Source organism: Sorex araneus, chromosome 3 (assembly GCF_027595985.1).
Source record: "Sorex araneus isolate mSorAra2 chromosome 3, mSorAra2.pri, whole genome shotgun sequence".
Classification (NCBI taxonomy): domain Eukaryota; kingdom Metazoa; phylum Chordata; class Mammalia; order Eulipotyphla; family Soricidae; genus Sorex; species Sorex araneus.
This window is the reverse complement of record NC_073304.1, coordinates 92977099-92998739: the sequence shown is the minus strand read 5'-3', so window position 1 is coordinate 92998739 and position 21641 is coordinate 92977099. Positions and strand designations below refer to the sequence as shown.

Here is a 21641-nt window from a genome sequence, read left to right as displayed (position 1 = left end):
AAGCCTGTAACTATTCAAATCATTAATGTCAATAACAAATGGTGCCTGTTGGTTTTCCCTTGCAAGAGATGTTAGATCTCTACTGATCCTTCTGGGAGAGAGGGACTGTCTGGTGGAAAAACAGAAACTTCAGCTCAGAATAGAAAGGTGAATAGAAGAGCAGGAGTCTGGAGTGGATCAAAACTTAAGTTATATTTTCCTTTTTTTTAAACACACACAAAGAATAACATACAATCTTAAATTCCTATACCTAATAAGGTATCTCATTTATAACAAGGCTATGTGATAGACTATGTTATCCCATGCTAAATGGCAGATACTTTTCCTTACAGGGACCTAAAATAATGCTGTCTAGAGTTGTATCATGAGAACGAGATTTGGTGGGGAGGAAGGGGGGCGAGTGGGGAGAAGAAAGTGTATTATCTTTGACATCTTTCTGTAGCCTCTAAAAGGAAAGTGAGATGGCTTTCTACTTCTGAAATTTTCAAGGAGGTTAAACTGTCCACTATGCCCGATTTTGAGGAGTTCTAGCTGCTGGCCAGGTGTGGAAGAGCTGGTCACTCTGTGGGAGTTCCTGGGTCTTGGGCAAACAAACAACTGGGCCTTGGGCAAAGCTCTTAAAGCCTTTGGTAGGGATGTCAGGATCCACGTACTTTGTGTAAGAGACATCTTAGCTCCCAAATGTCTCATACCTTCTGGGAAATGTTTCCTGTTTTTGCCTGGTAAAGAGCAGGCAGATCTCAGTCTGGCCTCTGAATCTCTGCAGAGGAAAACATCTTAAGAGCTGGGTGAACTGAGTGCTGCTGAGCCAGCATCTAACCTTCCAGGACATTGAGGGTGCTAAGTCACTACAAAAACTTATGGCTGGTCCTTTGTGATTGGCACAGAGGCGCCACCCCACTACCTGATTGTCCTTAGGGTACTTCCACTTAATCAGAGTGAGAGTCCTGGTTGATGCCAGCCTGCAACTGACCGGCTCAGTGAGGCACAAGGGATCTCTGTGAGTTTCCTGGCTGCTAGGTTTGACGTTTTTTGAGCACTCAGGGCAGATTCTGTGACTTGAACTCTGTGGCCGTGTCTTCCTGGAGCTTTTCCCAGTCATCTGTGAAGAGCTCCTCTGAGTCCATGTCCTCTGTTAAACTGGAGCCCACAGGATATATATGACTGTAGTCATTCTCCTGCTAGAAGCCTCAGAAAACAAAATAGTTTAAGGTCTGCCAATAAATGGTGAGACCAAGATAGGAACTTAGGCCAGTGAGAGCTTCTGGTATTTTTTTTTAGCTGCTCTTGCCATGGCTCCTGGGGTTGAGTGGTGAAGCCCCATATAGACTCTCTTCAGTGAAGGTGTTACTGCCCTAGGCAGAGCGAATGGCAGCAGTGAACATACTTCAGCTCTCAGGCCTTCAGGGCCCTCTCACCCCAGTCCACATCGGTGACAATCATGTCAGGAGTACAAAAGCCTGGACCTCTCATCTTTGTTAGGATGGTTTGAAGGAAACTTCTTTTTCCTGTGTGGTTCTCTAAGGCTCAGGCTGTCCTGAGGCCTGGCCTCCCTCCCAACATCCTTCAGACTCACTTCTTCTCTCCGCACCCATGCTGGCCATAGAACTTCATGGAAAAGCTCCCCTCCAAATTTTCTCTTGGAGTTTGTTTCCCAGAGAAATGGGGCCTACATCAGAGCCTCAAAGAAACAAGAGCCAGAACTCCTGGGTAGAGAAGTCACATGACTTCTCATTCATTCTAGGGTCCCTGAGTGCCTTTCCAGTGTTTCTGGGAACTGTAAGCCTAGGTGGAGAAGGAACTTCATCTACTGGGCATGAGTGACTCTCCTGGTCATTTGAGTTTCTGATATAGGGAGAGTCTGCTGCTTAAACTTCATTATTTGATTCCCTTTTCCTCTTCAGATGCCCGGAGTCCAGAATTTGGCTTAAAATTTTTCATCTTGAATCTCAGTTTAATGCTGTTATTATTTAAAATGTAGATTTTTTTTCATCTGATTTGGTTTGGGGGCCACATCTGATGATGCTCAGGGCTTGCCTCTGGCTCTGTGCTGAGAAGACTTCTGGTGGTGTTTCAGAAATCACACGCAGTCCTGTGGGTCGAACTGGGCTTGGCTGCATGAAACACGAAAACCTTACCCTGCACTCTCTCTCCAGCCCTGAACCCCACACTCAAACAACATGAAAGTAGAGCAGCTGATTGAAATGTTTAGGCTTACATTGGACACACCGTTACACCATGAGTTTAGACAAGCAAAGAAGTTTCAAGGTTTTTATTTAAGATTCGTGGTTTCCCTAATATTGTATGAGTCTATACGCTCAAAATAAGCCAGGAACAAAAGTCAAGCCATCAATTAGAAAAATTAATTTGTGCTCTTCCCACTTCATGAACTATTATAGAATTAACAAAATGAAAAAAATTAAAACTTGTATATTCAAAATTTTAAGGGGTTTTCACTTCACATTTTAATTATTGTTTCAGATCTATACAATCACTATATGAAACAATTAAGCATTAATTCAGGATATATTTCTTTCTAATAATTGGAACATTTGCAATGTCTGATTTTTGATTATATGTCTATGAAGTCTTCATCTGTGCCACTTAATTAGAAACAAAAATGCAAAGTAATATTATGATGGAAATTTCAAAACATTTAGTAAGCATAATTATTTAAAGCTTGCATTAAGAATAGAATTTTTTTTTTTTTTTGCTTTTTGGGTCATACCTGGCAAAGCACAGGAGTTACTCCTGGCTCTTCACTCAGGAATTACTCCTGGCGGTGCTCAGGGGACCATATGCGATGCTGGGACTCAAGCCCGGGTCAGCTGCATGCAAGGCAAACACCCTACCCTGTGCTATCGCTCCAGCCCCAGAATAGAATATTTTTCATTCTGTAGAAATATATGCTATCTTCTAATCCAGCTAATATATACTTTTCAATCTGCAGTAAATTAAAGCTGTACATTACCCATGGCCACTCAGACAGCTCTAAATATATAATCTGGCTCACATTAAATTACTTTATTTAGGAAACTACTTTAAACATTTCATAGACTCAAGTACTTCTTAAAGTTTTTAGTTATTGATTTTCAAATCTTCTTTGTAGGTATAAGCCTCTGACAGGGCCAGCCATAATCAGTTTCCTACCCAGTCGGTCTTTTCCTTTGATAACCACCCATGGCTACTCCACCAGTCTGTCAATAAGCACTTAATAAAGAGCCTGCTGTGTGCTGGGGCCCATATCAGGACCTGTGGCAAACAAAAGATTAAGTTTTCCTGGAGAAGCATACAATCCAGTTGGACTCTTTCATGAATAAAAAGCCAACATGGATTTTTAATTCTCTGATTTATCGATAGAACAACAAAGACATTTTTCTAGAACACAAGCTCTGACAACCAGTAAGCTGACTTCAAAAGTAGTTCCTAATTAACTGATTTTCTAAATAAGTCAACCTTTTTGGGAGAATGCTAGAAGATTGTCTTCTGAGGCTTGTATCTGCATAGATCAGATTTATAATACAAAATGTTGGAACATGTTCCTTAATTATTCATCTACTAAGTTAAACTGCATTAGAATCTTTCAGGTTTTAAGAGTAAAATGTTAGGACATTTTTGTGATTTCCTCTAACAAGTAAGACAGGTGGGAGGTTCTTTGTGAGAATTTCCAGCCAAGCCATGTACAACCAATCAGAGATAGATCCTTTTCTTGCCACTGGAAGGCTCCTGTTAAGTTGGAAGAAATTAAGACAAAGGTGATGATTATTACAGACAATAGCAGCACTAGCTACCTGAGCTATTTAATAATTTCTGGTATAAAATTCTTCATACCCAACCCCCCAAAAAAGAAAGTATTGAACTTATTTTGAATATAGATATTAAACAAATATATTTTTCAGATGACAAAGTAAAGTCAAATCAGGCCTAAGCATCATAGATGAACAATAAAGCACAGTTATAAAATTTTACACTGTTATAAATTTTATTTTAAAAATTCTTTGTTTTTTTATGGGGTGGGAAGTTGGTTTTATACTTGGCTGTGCTCAGGACTTACTCTTGGCTCTACACTCAGGTTTCTTTACTGGCAATACTCAGACAACCAGGTGATGCCAGGACCAAAAAAGAATCTAACCCCTCACTATCTCTTTTGTCCTATTTTACTTTCTTTTTCACATAAGCCTTTCCAAAAGTGTTTATGGAATCATGACATGGTGAGGATCTAATGCAGGGCCTTTCATGTACTAAGTATGTTTTCTACCACTTAAACCACATCCACAGCCATTCAGCCTATTTTTAGAAAAGAAAACTTGACATACTAATACCATACCTTTTTACTGTTTTGGAAGAAATGATTTTACTCTGATAATTAAAACTTTTACTTTGGGGAAAAATCTCAGAGATTTGAACTCTATCATCCAATTTGGGAGACCCTTCTAGGTCTTAGATGGAGAGTTAAGCTTTTGGTTAGGGACATTTTAACCTTTGTGAATAGGAGCCAGTTTATTTATTAACTTATTTTACTCATTTATGTTTGTATCAGACCTTCCAAGTAGTGCTCAAGAAGTCCCTGGACCCACTAGAGATTTTTGGCCAGCCAGACCAGAAAGCAGCTCAATGCAAGGACCTGAGGATGTGATTGATGCTTCTGAGGCCCTATGGCACTGGGATACCCAGGCTACCCCAGTCAGTGTGGGGAGGCCTTCAGGTTCATACTCAGTAGTTCCTAGTGGACCATCAGTGTTGCTGTGGTCCTCAGAGGGCCATGTAGTACTGGGTATCAAACCTGGGTTGGGTGTATATGTGCCTTAACTGCTATACTCTTTCCCAGTCCTAGGACACCGTTCTATAGGAAAGACATACAACAGTTAATCTTCATCTTTAGCTAACAATCCATAGTTAACATACGTTTGTATTTTCTGGAGGTAACACCCTAACACTTCAGGGGTGGAGGTCAAAGAGTTGAAATGGCAAAAACACTGCATTTTCCTGCAGCTTTGTCTTTCCCACCCAGCATGATTCAGGAGGATCACACTGAGGATCCCTCCTTTTAGGAGCACCTTCCCCTGGGTGGTTGGTGGCCTGAGGACCATATGAGTCTTGTTAACAGACAATTTTATGGATATTCTACCTGGAGTGTGGTCTGGAGGAGGAGCCTGTGTTCTAGTTGGGCCCCTTGAAATGGGGTGACTCTAAACAGAGGTACAAGGGCCCCCAGAAGCCTATGGTCTTCATTGTTGGCTTTTGTTTTCCTCCACCATCTAAAATTGCCCCATAGCTGGAAGCCTGCTTCATGCGCAGAGGGGAGAAGGCAGATGGAATAGAGAAGGGATCACTAGAAAATGATGGCTGTAGGAATCTGTCAAGATCGGAGATGCGTGCCGAAAATAGATAATGGACAAAACACTGATGACCTCTCAGTGTCTGTGTTGCGAGCCATAATGCCCAAAAGTAGAGAGAGAGTATGGGGAATATTGTCTGCCATGGAGGCAGGGAAAAGGTGGGGAGGGGGGTATACTGGGGATATTGGTGGTGGGGAATGTGCACTGGTGGAGGGATGGGTGTCTGATCATTGTGAGATTGTAACCCAAACATGAAAGTGTGTTACTATCTCATGGTGATTCAATAAAATTAAAAAAAAATCCCCCAGGCTTTGCATTTCTAAAAATGTTTTACCTGAATTGTCCTGACCTTTTACTTTCATTTTTTACCTGAAATTTCCTAGTTCATTCGTACACGTCTGCAGTGATACTTACAAGACAATGAGATTCGCAGCTCTTGAGTGCTCCTGCAGGAGTTCATTCAGCCGAACTTGGCGGTAACTCTGGGGACAACGCTCACAGTTATTAAGGACAGGACTCCCAGAATTACAAACTTATAAAGGAGAATTTTTCTTCAAATTTTAAACTATGGACAAGTAGAAAACCCTCCTTTTTAGCAGGGCTGGAGTGTGTTGGGGCCACACTCTGCAGTGCTCAGGGTCTGTTCCTGACTCTGTGCTCAGGGATCCATCCTGGAGGTGCTCAGGGGACCATAGGTGATATCAGGGATTTGAACCAGGGCTGTTGGGATACAAAGCAAGTGCCTTAGCCTCCATTTTATCACTTAGCCTTGAAACCTCCTTTTTTTTGTAAGTAAAATCAGGATCACTTCATTCAGGCTTTGAAATGACCAGTATTGGTGCTGGAACGATAGCATAGCTGGTAGGTTGTTTGCCTTGCACGTGGCCAACCAGGGTTTGATTCCCAGCATCCCATATAGTCCCCGAGCACTGCCAGGAGTAATTCCTGAGTGCATGAGCCAGGAGTAACCTCTGTGTATCGACGGATGTGACCCAAAAAAGCAAAAAAAAAAAAAAAAACCCAAACAAACAAAAAAATAAAATGACCAGTATTTTAGAAAAAAAAAGTCATGTGAGGAATGGGACAAATAAGTTCAGTTGCCACTGTGCTTCATGGCCTTATTTAATTTTAGTGAGGAGCAGTTGGGTGGGTGTGGGGTTGGCAGGGTGCGTGAGGGACAAGCAAGTAAACAACATACCAACCAGTTAAAGGAAGGCAAGAAGAATGAGAACGATGCATTCAAGGGAATTATGTTAGCCTAATCTTGCCACCAAATTGGTGGCCTAAGAACAGATTATCTTTAAAGCTCTTTGAATAGCTTATTTGCACAGGAGACTAGTTTCAAGTGAAAAAGTCACCAAAGACTCACTTGGAAAAAGAACAACATTAGCTACTTTGCAGAGATGACAGTAATCTTTATTATTCTAGGTCGCTGGTTCAGAAACCAAGGCTCAGAAGAGATTTGCTCAGTTACAAGGAAAGCCTTTGTTAGAATTGGGAAGTTTATTTTGCAGAGTTTATGATTCTTAGTTCAGTGTTTTTTTCCACGACATTGAAAAGACTTTCAGTATTTCTTCTAATTTGTTCCAACTTCAAGTGCCTAATGATGTTTACTTAAAAATTTGTAGATTTTGTGTTCCTCCCTCTTGCATGTCCAATCTGATTCAGATGTTAGTTTTCTCCTTAATTCTTGTGCCCCTGCACTTCTCATTGTCCTCACTAATGTGCCTTCTTCAGCAGAGGCAGGTAACTCCCTTTGCATTTGAGATATTTTTCCTATTCATTTTACAACTTGTTCCCAGCCCAACTTTCATATTCATTGCTCCAATTAATCTTGTCTCACATCCTTTTGTTAGTTTTTTATAGCTACCTTTCCTGGGGTTAAAATTCTTTATTATTGTGTCAAATTGTAAGTCAATCTACCTTTATCTACTTTGTACATGTGTTGATTTACATTATTTTAGATTGATGGGCCTGTCTCCTGTTCTATAAAATTAAACTTAAAAGGAAACTTCACAGTATGCATCAATAACCTGCTTTTTTCATATTTTAGAGAAACTGATTTTTTATTGAAAAAAAGGATCCAAGGAGATAGCTTGAAGGTTTTGCATGGGGGCGGGGAAATGAGTTTCCTCCCCAAAACTGCACTGGGTGTAGCCCTGATGGCCAGAATCAGAGCCAAATGTCTTCACTCAGCCCAAGCACTGAATCTATTGGCCCACACAGCTGTCACAAGGAGTGGCTCCCAGATTCTTTGAACACCGAGGGACAAGGCTCCTCATAAGCAAAGAAAGAAAATGGGGAAAAAAATGTTTTCTAACTTTTTATATCTTGGCAATATAACATGAAGCCTTTGAAACATGTAGACAGTAAAGATCTTGAATAATTAAATTCTATAATAGATTCATTACTTCTTGATCCTGAAGTCTACCACTGTTTTCTTTTTCAGTTAGTTAGTCAGCAAAGTGAAAATTAAGAAAGACAAGTTCTTACCTTTTCTTTCACTGTTTCCAGTTCTGCATCTGTAATTTTCCATGGAGTCTCTCTCTTTAATTTCTCAGCAGTTGTTAAATCTTTGCAGCTTTCATGGAGTCTATATGGTTCAATCATCTCTTCAAAGAGTTTCCAGCTGAAATTGGAATTATAAAGGAGGCCTCACAGTGGGAAACGAACTCATTATTTCACAGATACTCCAGGTATGACTGGCACTGCTGTCTGCAGAATCAGAGCTGAATGTCATGCAAATCTCTTAAGAATTATCTTTGCAGGGGACTAACTGTGAGTAAAACCAGGGCTACAGTCCTGCCTCCATGTCCAAGGAAGGGCTTAACATATCTGAGGCCTTGTTAGTCTACCAGTTATTAATATAAATGCACAAACACATAGACTAATTATCCTAGAAATACATTTTCTACATAGCATTGTCAAAGGTTCAGTTGAAAGGTAAACACTTTAGCCCATAAATGAATTTCCATCTGTATAATTGAGTTTGCATCAGCATGTCCAGTCTTTGCAAGACACATTCAGGAATTAATGTAGGAGATGAAACAGCTATTTTGGAAGTTGGATAGAAACCACGCTTCTCACCTTTTGTCCACATGACAACTCCCATTCATAGCAGAAGCTCCTTGGCAGGTAGAACAAACATTTCCCACAAGTTTAATAGCTAGAGAATAATTCAGATGTTTGCTGCAAATAGCATAGTATCGTAAAATTTTCAAGTGGCTATTGGTTAGGTACTTTTGAGAAAAGAATATGTCTGGGTGCTTCATGAGCAGAGGGGAGAAGGCAGATGGAATATAGAAGGGATCACTAAGAAAATGATGGCTGGAAAAATCAGTCGGGATGGGAGATACGTGCTGAAAGCAGATAATGGACAAAATATGTCCAGTGTCTGTGTTGCGAGCCATAATGCCCAAAAGTAGAGAGAGAGTATGGGGAATATTGTCTTCCATGGAGGCAGGGGGAGGGTGGGAAAGGGGGGGTATACCCGGTATATTGGTGGTGGGAAATGTGCACTGGTGAAGGGATGGGTGTTTGATCATTGTGAGATTGTAACCCAAACATGAAAGCTTGTAACTATCTCATGGTGATTCAATAAAATAAAATTTTAAAAAAGAACATATCTGGGCAGAAACGAGTCAATTGGCTAGAGCACATGCTTGCATGCAAGAGGCCTAGGTTCAATCCATAGCACTGCATGGTCTTCTGATTATCACAGGGAGTGACCCCTGAGCACAGAACTGAGAATAGCCACCAACTACCACTAAGCATGACCCAAACCAAGACCCCACCTGGAAAAAGAGAAATGCAGAAAAATAAGTATTTTAACATCTAAAAATCCGTCAATGTCACTTTCATCCCATTGCTCAATTTGCTCGAGTGGGCACCAGTAATGTCTCCATTGTGAGACTTGATGTTACTGTTTTTGGAGTATCAAATATGCCACGAGCAACTTGCCAGATTCTGCCATGCAGGCAAGATACTCTCGGTAGCTTGCCGCGCTCTCCAAGAGGGATGGAGGAATCAAACCCGGGTCACCTGCGTGCAAGGCAAACGCCCTATTTGCTGTGCTACTGCTCTAGCCCAGACATCTGAGGCCATTTTATTCTATTAAAAAATTCAAATTGCCAAGCAGTGTGGGGAGGTGTGGGGGAGAAGTAAGAGGCCATCTATAAGTAACATAAGGACTGTGGTGAAATGTGGTGAGCATGCACTAGCTTGCTACATCAAAATGTAAATGTTGACACTATTATAACCATGTTATCTAAAATATTATTTGAAATACAAGTCAAAAATTAAAAATACAATTATACAAATTAATAACAAGTATGGGATCTAGGAACAATACTGGAAAGATTTTGGAACTCCAGTTGTGAGTTGTAGTAATTTAAGTCTGAACATTTGGGGGCTGGAGTGATAGTACAGCGGATAGGGTGCTTGTCTTGCATGCAGCCAACCCACGTTTGATCCCTGGCATTCCATATGGTGCCCTGGTCAACCAACAGGAGTGATTCTTGAGTATAAAGCCAGGAATAAGCCCTGGGCCCGCCAGGGTGTGGCCCCCAGACCAAACCAAACCAAAAAGAGCCTTGAACATGAAATGCTAAACATTTTTTATTTAGCCTTGAATAAACATTTAGCCTTGAAATGCTAAACATTTTTTATTCATCAAAAAACTAAGGCCACTTTAGAGCAATCCAGTAGTAAGTAAACAACTGAGTAGTAAGCAGGAGCAATATCTCAAAACATTGGAACTATTTTTTTAAATTCTGGAAATTTGTCTTTCATTAGAATCCTATTTATTCATAAGAATCTCATAAGGGTCTAGGTACGGAGCTTTGGGGCTGGAGAGATAATATGAAGGTTGAGGCACTTGTCTTGCATGTAGTCAACCCTGGTTTTAAAATCCGGCACCACATTTGGTCCCTGAGCACTTTAAGGGTCATTCTTGAGCATAGAGCCAGAAGTAGTTCTTATCACTGCCTGAAGTAGCCCCCAAACAGAATCAAAATCTAGGTATGGGATTCAGTGGTAGAGGATAGGTGCAAGGTCATGGGTTCAATTCCCAGCACTGAACTGCAAGTGTACTGCAAGGTATGAATGCCCAACCCCATCACAGAAAAAAATCTAAAAAGACTCTCCTAAAATTAACTTCTTAAATGAGAGTACAAAACAAACTAGATATTTTCAGTATGCTACTACAAGCTGATCTCAAATACAAGCAATTTTCTTTGATTTCATATAATGCAGCTCATCTATAATTTAGTAACTTTGAAATGAGGGATAATTGGAATTAATGTGCTGTTAGATTAGGAAATTAAAATATGAAGTGGTGAATTCAATAATAACATCAGGTAGACTGGTTTAGGATTTACAGATTGAGTGCAGAGATTATCAAGGAATAAGATGTCCTTAGCAGTGTGCCTTTATTATGAGATTAAAAAGATAGGAAATGTGGTGGATTTTCTTTCCATTGATGACTTTAGAATGACAGGGAACATGAGGAAGGAAATGGGACTGATTCACCCTACTGTTCGTTCAACCACACAGTATTTATTCTTGTTATTTCTTCAATAATACCATGCCACTAGAAACCTCTGGCTGTAATCCATGCAATCGAAAGATGCTAGTTTAGGAGAGAAAACCCTGGGTTTTGGCTCTACCCAGATCTTCCTTGATCTTCCTTGATCATGGAAGAAGGAAGATCTTCTTCCATGATCTTCCTTGACTTTGTCTATCTATGAGGGAAATGATGTCGGTTTGGAGGAGTGAGTATTCTTCAATGGATGTCAGTGTGAGGACTGGTGTAAGGGTCATTGTAACTAGTTGGAGAATGTTACTCTGAAAAGTATGCCATGTCCTGTAAAAGAGAGGCCTTTATTTTACTGAATAGCCACAAGGACTCAGGTTAGTCATTTTGAACAGGGTCAGAGTTTTCTTTGCATCTTAGTCCAGGTGTTTGGGCTGGAGCGATAGCACAGTGGGTAGGGTGTTTGCCTTGCACGTAGCCGACCCGGGTTCAGTCCCCAGCATCCCATATGGTCCCCCGAGCACTGCCAAAAGTAATTCCTGAGTGCAGATCCAGGAGTAACCCCTGAGTATCGCCGTTTGTGACCCAAAAAGAAAAAATAAAAGATGTTGCAAACTCTGTTTAAAAAAAAAGCTTCCTAAGAAATGGAAGGTAGAGTAGAGGTTGCTGCTAAGCCCCCAGACTCCATACTATGCTGCTATGCCATTAAAATTTAGATGGGTGGGGCTGGAGTGATAGCACAGCAGGTAGGGCGTTTGCCTTGCACGCAGCCGGCCCGGGTTAGATTCCCAGCATCCCATATGGTCCCCTGAGCACTGCCAGGAGGAATTTCTGAGTGCAAAGCCAGGAGTAACCCCTGTGCATCACCAGATGTGACCCCAAAAGCAAAAAAAAAAATTAGATGGGAATGGATCTATATCTGACATCAGCCAATTAGCTGTTACATTCCTGCTGCTAGAGTCACGGGCCAGGAAGGATGCTAAACCAACACAAATCTGCCAATAGGAGCCAAGAATTCTATTGGCCATTAAATGTCTCAGTGACTAGTTTGGTACAACCTGAAAGATACTTAGGAGTTGAGTTCAATGATGTAAAAGAGACAAATGTCCCCTTTCTTTGCCTAAGAAGGAGCAGCTATGTACTGCTTGCTATTGGCAATGCTCTGGTCTTCATAAGCCAAATCAGCTTGGATTGATGATTTTGCAATGCAAGGTAGAATAGAGAAAATGGAAAAGAATCAGTCCTTGATTACAAAATTAACCTTCTAGATCAAGCTTTGTTTGAAAGCCAAAATATATTTGGGTTTATTCGTTATGTTTGACAATAATTTTTATTACTGAAATCACTGAGTTTTCTTTTACTTGCAATTGAAATATACCAAATGACACAGTAGGTTATAATGAGCTATATTTGCCCTGCTAATTTTCCTGAGCCCTTACTGAGCCTTGCCTTTGTTCATCTCTGATTTCTTCATCTCTGATTTCTTAAGGCTCAGTTTTGAGCTGGCCATTTTTCTATCTCCTAGCTAGGGAGTCTAAAGACATAAGATTTCTACTTTGGGGGTCAAAGAGATAGTACAACAGATAAGACACTTGCCACGCATCTGACCAACATCCCCTACACCCCATATGGTCCCATATGATCCCCCTGAATACCACTAGAAATGATTCCTTAGTGCAGATCCAGGAGTAACCCATGCACATTGCCAGGTGTGCCCCAAAAACAAAAATCAAAAATGATTTCTACTTTGATTTTCAGTAAATTTCTCTCCTTTTTCTGTGGGGATGGGATTTCCCAGATAGTGCTCAGAAGGTCTAGAGATTCCTCTCAGCTATTCTCAGTCAACTGGACCGGAAGCTCAATATGAGGCCCCCAGAATGTGGTGCCACTTGGGCCCATGGTATGAAGGATTCTCAGGGTCACCCCTGCAAGTGCTCAGGGAGCTTGCTAAGCTCTGTATCTGGAGATGCTCAGGGGACCATGTGATCCTGGGGATAGAACCAGGGTCAGCTGCATGCAAGACATGTGCCTGAATCCTATATTATCTTGCCAGTTCCTAAGCCTCAATTTTTAAATTGATTTTTATTAAAAATACCATGATTTACAATGTTGTTCATTACACAGTTGTTTTAAACACCTAGTGTTCCAACACCACCAGTGTGACCTCCCTTCACCAATATCCTGGTTCCTTTCCAATCTTAACCTGCCCTCACCAGCCTCATTATTTTTAAAGGATTTTAAAATCAGTGCTAAAGTAGCCCAAGAATTACATGCTAGTAAATGTAAAAATTAATTCAATTTTTAAAAGGCATAGTTTCTCTGCTTTCCCCACCCTAGTTCCTCATATTGAAAAATTCTTTTTTTTTCTTTTTGGGTCACACCCAGTGATGTACAGGGGTGACTCTGGCTCTGCACTCAGGAATTACTCCTGGTGGTGCTCAGGGGACCATATGGGATGCTGGGAATCGAACCCAGATCAACTGTGTGCAAGGCAAACACCCTACACACTGTGCTATTGGTCCAGCCCCCCAAAATTCTAAACTGTTTAAAAACTCCAAGTTCATATAAAGTCTCTCCTTTCAAAATAATGTACTACTTGTTTTGTAACCACCCTCACATCTTGAAACTAAATTATCTAGTTAATTGCTTCTAGTTTCTCTTTGATTTCTATATAAAGATGGTTGTCATTTTGGCCTATGAATTTGAATTCAGTCTCTACAATTAAAAATGATTTTAACCAGGAAAGCCTTCCAGTTTCTCTGGGCTCAATTATTTCTTCATTAATTTTGCTTTTGTTCTCCCTTCACCCTTGCCCTATCATATTTATAGATAACGTGTCTATGATAAAAAGTCTTCATCAAGACATACTGATATTTTACGGGTAGCTGAAAGCTTTATTAAAGGCACTTTAAGGGCACTCAACATTAGCTTCCAGCATGACACTCATAGACAAACTATTTTTGACAAACTATGTGTGACCCAGTGACCAGAGAAGAGCAGTGATTAGAATGGGTAGAGCAGAGGGGCTGGAGCAATAGCACAGCGGGTAGGGTGTTTGCCTTGTACGTGGCCACCTGGGTTCGATTCCCAGCATCCCATATGGTCCCCTGAGCACTGCCAAGGGTGATTCCTGAGTGCAGAGCCAGGAGTAACCCCTATACATTGCTAGGTGTGACCCCAAAAAGAAAAAAAAAAGAATGGATAGAGCTGGGCAGTTTGGCCAAGAAGGGCCCTGTGGGAGCTAAAATGGTGCCAGTGCTTGAGGCTTGAGAGAACTGAGAGGAAGAATTCTTTCTCAGACTGAGAAGATGCTTTTCAGGAAGGGGCCAGATGATTTAACCCGTGTCACTGGAGAGACAAACTCCATGACTACTGTCCCTTCCCAACTCTCCCTTTATACACAAGCTGCCATCGTCAGATCTGACTGTTCTTTGCCGCATTATGCCAGCAGTAGGAGCTGACATTGCTTTTCTCAAGGGGCCTCCATCTTCACACCCGAATGCGTACAAGGATTCTTTCAGTACAGTAGGGATGAGTTTGTCTTTCTATACCTTCCAAGGATCTTGAACTATCAGAGAGAAAAATCTCCAGAATTATGAAAACTAATTTGTTCTCTTGGTGGTGGTGGTGGTTGGGGCCACACCTGGCAATAGTTAAGGGAAAGGGGTGCCAGACAGGAATGGATATCATGCATGCAGGAAAGTAGCACTGTAACACTGTCACCCTGTTGCTCATCGAGTTGCTCGAGCGGGCACCAGTAACGTCTCCATTGTGAGACTTGTTACTGTTTTTGGCATATCGAATATGCCACGAGTAGCTTGCCAGGCTCTGCCGTATAGACGGGAGACTCTCGGTAGCTTGCCAAGCTCTCCGAGAGGGACAGAGGAATCGAACCCAGGTTGGCCACGTGCAAGGCAAACGCCCATCCACTGTGCTATCACTCCAGTCCATGCAAGGAAGTAGTTGTTTTAATTGCATGATGAGGTTTGGTGAAACATATTAAACAGGTGTCCAAAATCAAATTTAGGGGGCTGGAGCAATAGCACAGTGGGTAGGAGATTTGCCTTGCACGCAGCCGACTCGGGTTAGATTCCCAGCATCCCATATGGTTCCCTGAGCACCACCAAGAGTAATTCCTGAGTGCAGAGCCAGGAGTAAACCCTGTGCATTGCTGGGTGTGACCCAAAAGCAAAAAATAAAAAAATAAAAAAAGCAAAAATGAAGTAAAAGATAAAATCAAATTTAGGTGCTAGGATATACGTGAAAAGGCTTAGTCATTTATTTCTTGCTCATGTTTTAATTTTGTTATGTTTGTTGGGGGCTACACTCAGTGGTGCTCAGGGCTTAGTCTCAGCTTTGCAGTCAGTGATCACTCCTGGAGGGCCTACGAGACCCTATGGGATGCCAGGGATTGAACTCTGGCTGGCTGACCCTCTGTACTATCACTTCAGTCCTGTGTTTCTCACTCTTATGTATGGAGTTTGTACCAGGGAACAGAGATCAGGGGCAGTATGATGAAAAGGTTTTGACTCTGACTGATGCTCAAAGAATGAGGAGACATGGCAAGTGGGAATGAAAAACACATCATCATCTCCAGGGATCAAAGAGCAAAGCTGGGTTTGCAGAGAGAGTGATGGTGGCAGCAGGGAAGAGACTAACGTGAAGAGAGTAAGAGAAACAAGAACTTGGGCAGAGAAAACCAAACAAATGAATCAGTAGCACAGACAGACCTTAACAGCTGATAAGACAGATAACAGCAGCAAGAATTTGGCTATAAGAAAGAGAGAATGAATTAGTTCCCAGCACTGCGTCAGGGCTTAAAGAAAGGCAGTGATTAAGGGACTAACTAGCAGGTCTGCCCTTTAGACAACAGCAAAGGGCTTGTACTTGCAGAACCCCAGACCTATATGGCACATGTAAGGGTAACAAGAGGGATGAGGGTCCCAAGGTCCCTGCTGTTAGGAAAGAGAATTTGTTTCCAACATTTAGGGTATTATAATGAGACTGATTGACCAGATTCCTGCAAATGACAGAGGTAATGCCTGAGAACTTAGTCTTTAAACAAGAAGCAGTAGGCGGGAAAAAGTCTTTAAACTTTAAAATGTGGACAGCTGCTAGAGATGATTGCATGAGAATTTAGTTAATGTAAGAATGCTAATTCCATTTACCAAAATAAATAAATAAAATCTGTTCTTAATTTTTCTCAAATATTGATAGCTATAGATATATTGGAATATTAGACATTAGTGGTACATCTGAAACACAGTGAGAACCCAGGTCAACCCTGCAGATTCTAGCTCTCTTGTCACAGGGAGGGGGTTTCATAAAGCCCGTTAAACTGATTGGTAGCTTTGGAAATTTCACGGATACCCTCAAATAACATGAAGGTCAAGAGTTTATTGCTTGATCAATAAGGATGCAATTTGAAAATGGAATGATTTTCGGTTCCTATAGGAAAACAATGAACCTAAAGCATGGGAGAGGTGAGAGTACTTGGGGAAAACAGAATTGTAATTTATCAATTACTGTAAGGAAAGAGGAGAGCCAAGATAAATGAGGTTTCCAGTAGGCCAGCGAGAACCTTCCTGAGCCTTGGTGGTCCTCTGTACTCTCACTCTTGGCGCTGCACTCCACACAAATCATATTCATCCCAATCCAATCCAGAGGTCACAGTCAGTTTGACTTAGTACTACTAAAGTTACTGAGTTAAGAGGCTCTACGTGTTTAGTCCTCAGCATCCTCCAGCTGAAATGGCTAGGGAGCATCAGTACTGTCATTGTGTCAAGGTAAGACACAAGTTATTCCACATTTTCTTCACCACAGTTCCCATTCAGGAGGCCCCACCAGTAATTTTATTTATTTATTTATATTTTTTTATTTTTTGCTTTTTGGGTCACACCTGGCGATGCACAGGGGTTACTCCTGGCTCTGCACTCAGGAATCACCCCTGGCGGTGCTCAGGGGACCATATGGGATGCTGGGAATCGAACCCGGGTCGGCCGCGTGCAAGGCAAACTCCCTACCCGCTGTGCTATTGCTCTAGCCCCCCCACCAGTAATTTTAAATGATGAAAACACACCTCTATTTCTCTGGACAGAATCACCTGACCTGGTGATACCTGATACTTTGGCCACCATGGAAATCTCAAACCACAGGGCAATTCAAAAATGCTAACAGCATGAATCTCCACTCCTCTCCTCCTTCCCACACTCCCATTTTCTCCCTCTTAGAACATACCTGATACCTCTGCATTAGGATTTTAGGAAGTTCTTTTTACTATATCCTATGATGAAGTCATGGCAGCACATACATAATGTTTTTATCTTTTTATAATCAGCACAAAAGAGAATGTGCACAATTTTATTAATAAACAATGAAACTCATAGTATGTTTCATACCTCTCTTTGTTTGGCTTAATGTTGATGTCACCGATGATATGGATGTCTGCAAATTTTATTCGAAATTTGCTCAGAAGAGAAGCCATTCTGAAAAGATAAGAAATACTTTGTCATTTTCATTGAACTCATTTCAAAGAGGTTTTTGCTGGAGATAGCCAAAGCAATGGTGTCTTATTTTGGTTTTTGTTTTCAGACAGAGGCATTTGTTAGTGTTGGATTTTCATTCTAGCACTTGAGAGCTATGTTAAGCGTGGACTGGGCCAGTATAGGAGGCAAAGAGAAATGACTGCTGGCCCAGACACTGGGAAGAGCAGATCCAGTTCTGCGTTCCTCTTTCAGGGAAGGTAATGTAAAGCCATCCACACTTCTCAGCATTAAAAAAAAAAGAATAGTTTTATAGTTTTGAGAATTATCTTACTGATAACTATTGTAGAGTTACTAATAAACTCTAGTTTATATACAAGCAATAATTATAACACTTCATCATTTTCTAGAAGTTCTCTCTTGGCACCTGACCATTTTTATATGATTTCAAAGTTATGGAAAATTGAAATATATGAAGATTTATCAAAATTTTGTATTTTGCCTCATTTGATTGATTACACTCTTTTTGTGTATGTTCACACTGATCTCCATCTTAACTTTTTATTTGTTTTTTCCTACTTTTCTTATTTTACAGCTACCTGCTATTTTAAAGTAACTTGTAGATACCAGGCCTCTCTACCTCTAGACACTTCAGTGAGTATTTCTTAAGACAAAGAATTTTCTTCTTAACCAAAGGAAAGACTTTGAAATCAGGGAATTTAACGTTAATGTCACATTGTAATCTAATCCTAAATTTCTAAGCTGGGAGCCATATGGCTCCCTGTGGTTCTCCAGAATATTCCAAACAGGCCAGGTTTAAATCATATAAATGGGGAGGGGGTGTAGGAAGGAAACAAGGTTGGAAAGTCCAGTTAGAATAGGTTGAGCAACACTCACAGATCTCATCTACTGTTTTTAAATGTGATCAATTATCTCAATAGAATACCAGAGGCATTAGAAAATAATTATTACAGACATCATGCTTATTTCTATTTTAATATGCCTCTCTTTAAAATTAATGAAATATTGGGGCCAGAGCAATAGTACAGTGGGTAGGATGTTTGCCTTGCACATGGCCGACCCAGGTTCGATCCCTGGCATTCCCAATGGTCCCCCAGCACCACCAGGAGTTAATTCCTAAGAGAAGAGCCAGAAGTAACCCCTGAGCATTGCTGGATGTGCTGCCCCCATCTCATCCTTAAAATTAAAAAAAATTAATGAAATATTAATACAGATTTAGATAATAGATCTGTATGCTATCCCTGAGGGAGTGGGGATAAAAATAGGAACATTCCTGAGTAAGAACCCATAATTCATTTGGGAGTCTGGAAGTAGCAGTTCTGAGACTGAGCAGGTCAGGAACTAGGTGAGCTGTATGAGACCAGCTGTTGAAGGTAAAATTCCAGCTTGTCACGGAACATTCTGGAAAAGCCACTTGCTTGGGACACTGTTGTTGCAATCAGCTCTTCAGCCCTACATTAGGAAGGAAGACTTCTTAATTGTTTTTTTTGCTTTTTGGGTCACACCCGGCGATGCACAGGGGTTACTCCTGGTTCTACACTCAGGAATTACTCCTGGCGGTGCTCAGGGGACCATATGGGATGTTGGGAATCGAACCCGGGTCAGCTGCGTGCAAGGCAAACGCCCTACCCGCTGTGCTATCACTCCAGCCCCAATTTTATTTTCTTAATGAAGAGTTTCTCAACAATTATTTGAATAAACTCTTTCCTGCTAAAAATGAGATCCTGGGGACCCAGCTTCAGTTGATGGTTATGTCCTATTGCTCTGTGGTGTCGGGATGGGACCAGGATAGTTGATCAGGACAGGTGGGGCCCATCTGCTTTCTCTTCATTGTACTGAAAACAGCTGGAATTGACAGGTTTGGAACTTTCCCCCAAAAAAGTCTTGGATCCCAATTCCTCCCCACTTTGGGGGTATGTTTATGAGTCCGGACAAAAAATAACATGACACATATAATGATATTTTCATTCAAAACCAAGGTAAAGCTTCTATGCCAAATTATTTTGTGGGTATTGGGGGTCACACAGATGGTTCCAGGGCTTAGTTCTGGTTTTGGGCTCAGTGGTGCTTAGGGAACTATATGTAGTACCAGAGATTAAATACGGGTTATCCACATGCAAGGCAAGGGACTTACCCACTGTACTTTCTTCCCAGTCTTTCAAATTCCTTATTTTTGGTGGTGGTGGGCACTCCTGGCAGTGCATTGGGGTCCTTGGAGTTCTGGGGGTGAGATGAATAGCTCCCTCATGCAAAGCATGTTTTTCAGTGTTTTGGGCTATATTCCAGGTGTCCCAATTCCTTTTTGAAAGCGTTTATAGCAGGGGATAAAATAACTTGGAGACCATGATGAGAAAAATCACACAGATAATTGATTGTGTTTCAAGGATACCTACCGTTCTTTTTCATTTTCTTTTTTTTTTTTTGCGGGGGGGTCATCACATCCAGTAATGCTCAGAGGTTACTCCTGGCTCTGCACTCAGGAGTTACTCCTGGCAGTACTTGGGGGAACCATATGGGATGCCGGGTATTGAACCTGGGTTGACCACGTGCAAGGCAAACATCCTACCTGCTATACTATCACTCCAGCCCACCTAACATTCTTTACATTAAAGCATGTGAGCAAATGCCTCCAAATTTCTAATGCCTGAGTGATGTGACTTACGTAATTTTTTCTTCTTCAATGCGATTTATTTTTCCTCCGACATAGATTCTTAACTTACAATCTTTCCATTTTTTCCGGAGTGTCAAGATATAGGGGATGAGAAGGGTTAACCCTAAAAACAGGAGCAAACGATGACAAAAAGGATGAGTAAATCTAACTTCAAGTAAAAAACTCATTTTATATCTGTATTTTTTCCCACATTCATAGCTCTTCAATAATTTAAAATCTTTAGAGAACACTGAAATGTTATTCTTTAACCGGTATCGTTTTCAGATACCTTCCCATGCAGTTTGTTAATTTTATCAACATAGAAACTATGCTTCCCAGTGCTGATTCTGAAATTTTTTTTTACCTCCATCATCAAACAACCACCAAACATCAATGGTGCCTTTTCCTTGCTTCTTTTTGAATTGAGTGCTGGCCTCCACAAGTTTCTGGTTGAACTCCCCAACATGCATTGACTGGACGGTGTTGATACCGCTGTCTGTAACGAAAGAGAAAGTCATGTTCTTTTTCTTATTTGTTTTCTGGGTAAGAAACATGGTTACTTCCTTTGCTTGGGAAAACTGAAGGGCCATGAATTTGTGTCTGTTTCTGTTGCCTGGGGAAGTGATGTTAGAGAAGAAAACCCAGGGCCTCACAGATATGAGACAAGTTCTACTGGCTGAGCCACAACCCCCAGCCCGCTTCTGCTTCTTGTACTTCTATGTGAACAACCAATGATCTCTGTTCTCTGAAAAGGGGAAATAAATATTGAACCCTTAACTGTTGTAAAATGCAACAGTGAGGGGCTGGAGCAATAGCACAGCGGGGAGGGCATTTGCCATACACAAGGCCGACCTGGGTTTGATTCCCAGTATCCCATAGGGTCCTCTGAGCACTGCCAGGAGTAATTTCTGAGTGTATGAGCCAGGAGTAACCTCTGTGCATTGCTGGGTGTGACCCAAAAAGAAAAAAAAAAGATACTGGTTTTATAATTGCAGTTTTCATTACAGAGCAAGTGGATTATTTTCAGGTCCTCAGTATAATCTGTCTCAGAGAGGAATTATTAGTCATGAAATGTGGTTAAATTATCTAATACAGTTGCCAAGAGTTTCCAATTTATCTAAATATAACTCGATCTTACTTTCAGATTTACTAGGAGTAGAGCATGTGGTGGTTGGTTTTCTAGAGATGAACTAAAAAAAATTAATTAGGCAATTGACTCATTTGAGAGCAATTTTGGGGCAGTCTGAATGTCGGGTTTATAAATATTACTAGGGGCCATATGTATTTGACTCTCTATGACCCTTTCACAATGTCAGTCTGGCTTCCTTCTCTATTTTCTTTTAAGATGTCTTGTGAAGCAAAGGTAAAGTTTTGTATTTGAGCTACTTGTATCTCTGTTAATAACTTGAAAACCAATCCATAATAGGGAAAGACAAAATACCTTTACTTGAATTATAATTAAGACAACACAAAATACTCAGGAGTGGGTGGGATGTAAGGCTATTTGCACCCTAAGATGGGTATACAATGAAAGCAAAGCCAGGAACCGACCCAGAGCCAGCAAGATCCTCGGTCCTATTTGTTAGTAGTTGGGTTCTTTTGCTCCAACCATATAT

The 21641-nt window shown here is 41.1% G+C and overlaps 1 protein-coding gene across 3 annotated transcripts in view; it reads right to left on the bottom strand.

Annotated features, from left to right (window-relative positions):
* Window positions 1–3590: 3590 nt before the first annotated feature.
* The window catches only part of SLC12A1 (solute carrier family 12 member 1), a 111585-nt gene continuing 93534 nt past the window's right edge, over window positions 3591–21641 (bottom strand). For all 3 annotated transcript variants that reach the window (XM_055131928.1, XM_004609652.2, XM_004609653.2), the window contains exons 21-26: window positions 20390–20521; window positions 20038–20149; window positions 17271–17357; window positions 7833–7968; window positions 5754–5821; window positions 3591–3726 (exon numbers count right to left, since the gene is read on the bottom strand). In XM_055131928.1, the coding sequence (XP_054987903.1) occupies window positions 3591–3726; window positions 5754–5821; window positions 7833–7968; window positions 17271–17357; window positions 20038–20149; window positions 20390–20521 (671 nt within the window). The remainder of the gene's footprint in view (window positions 3727–5753; window positions 5822–7832; window positions 7969–17270; window positions 17358–20037; window positions 20150–20389; window positions 20522–21641) is intronic.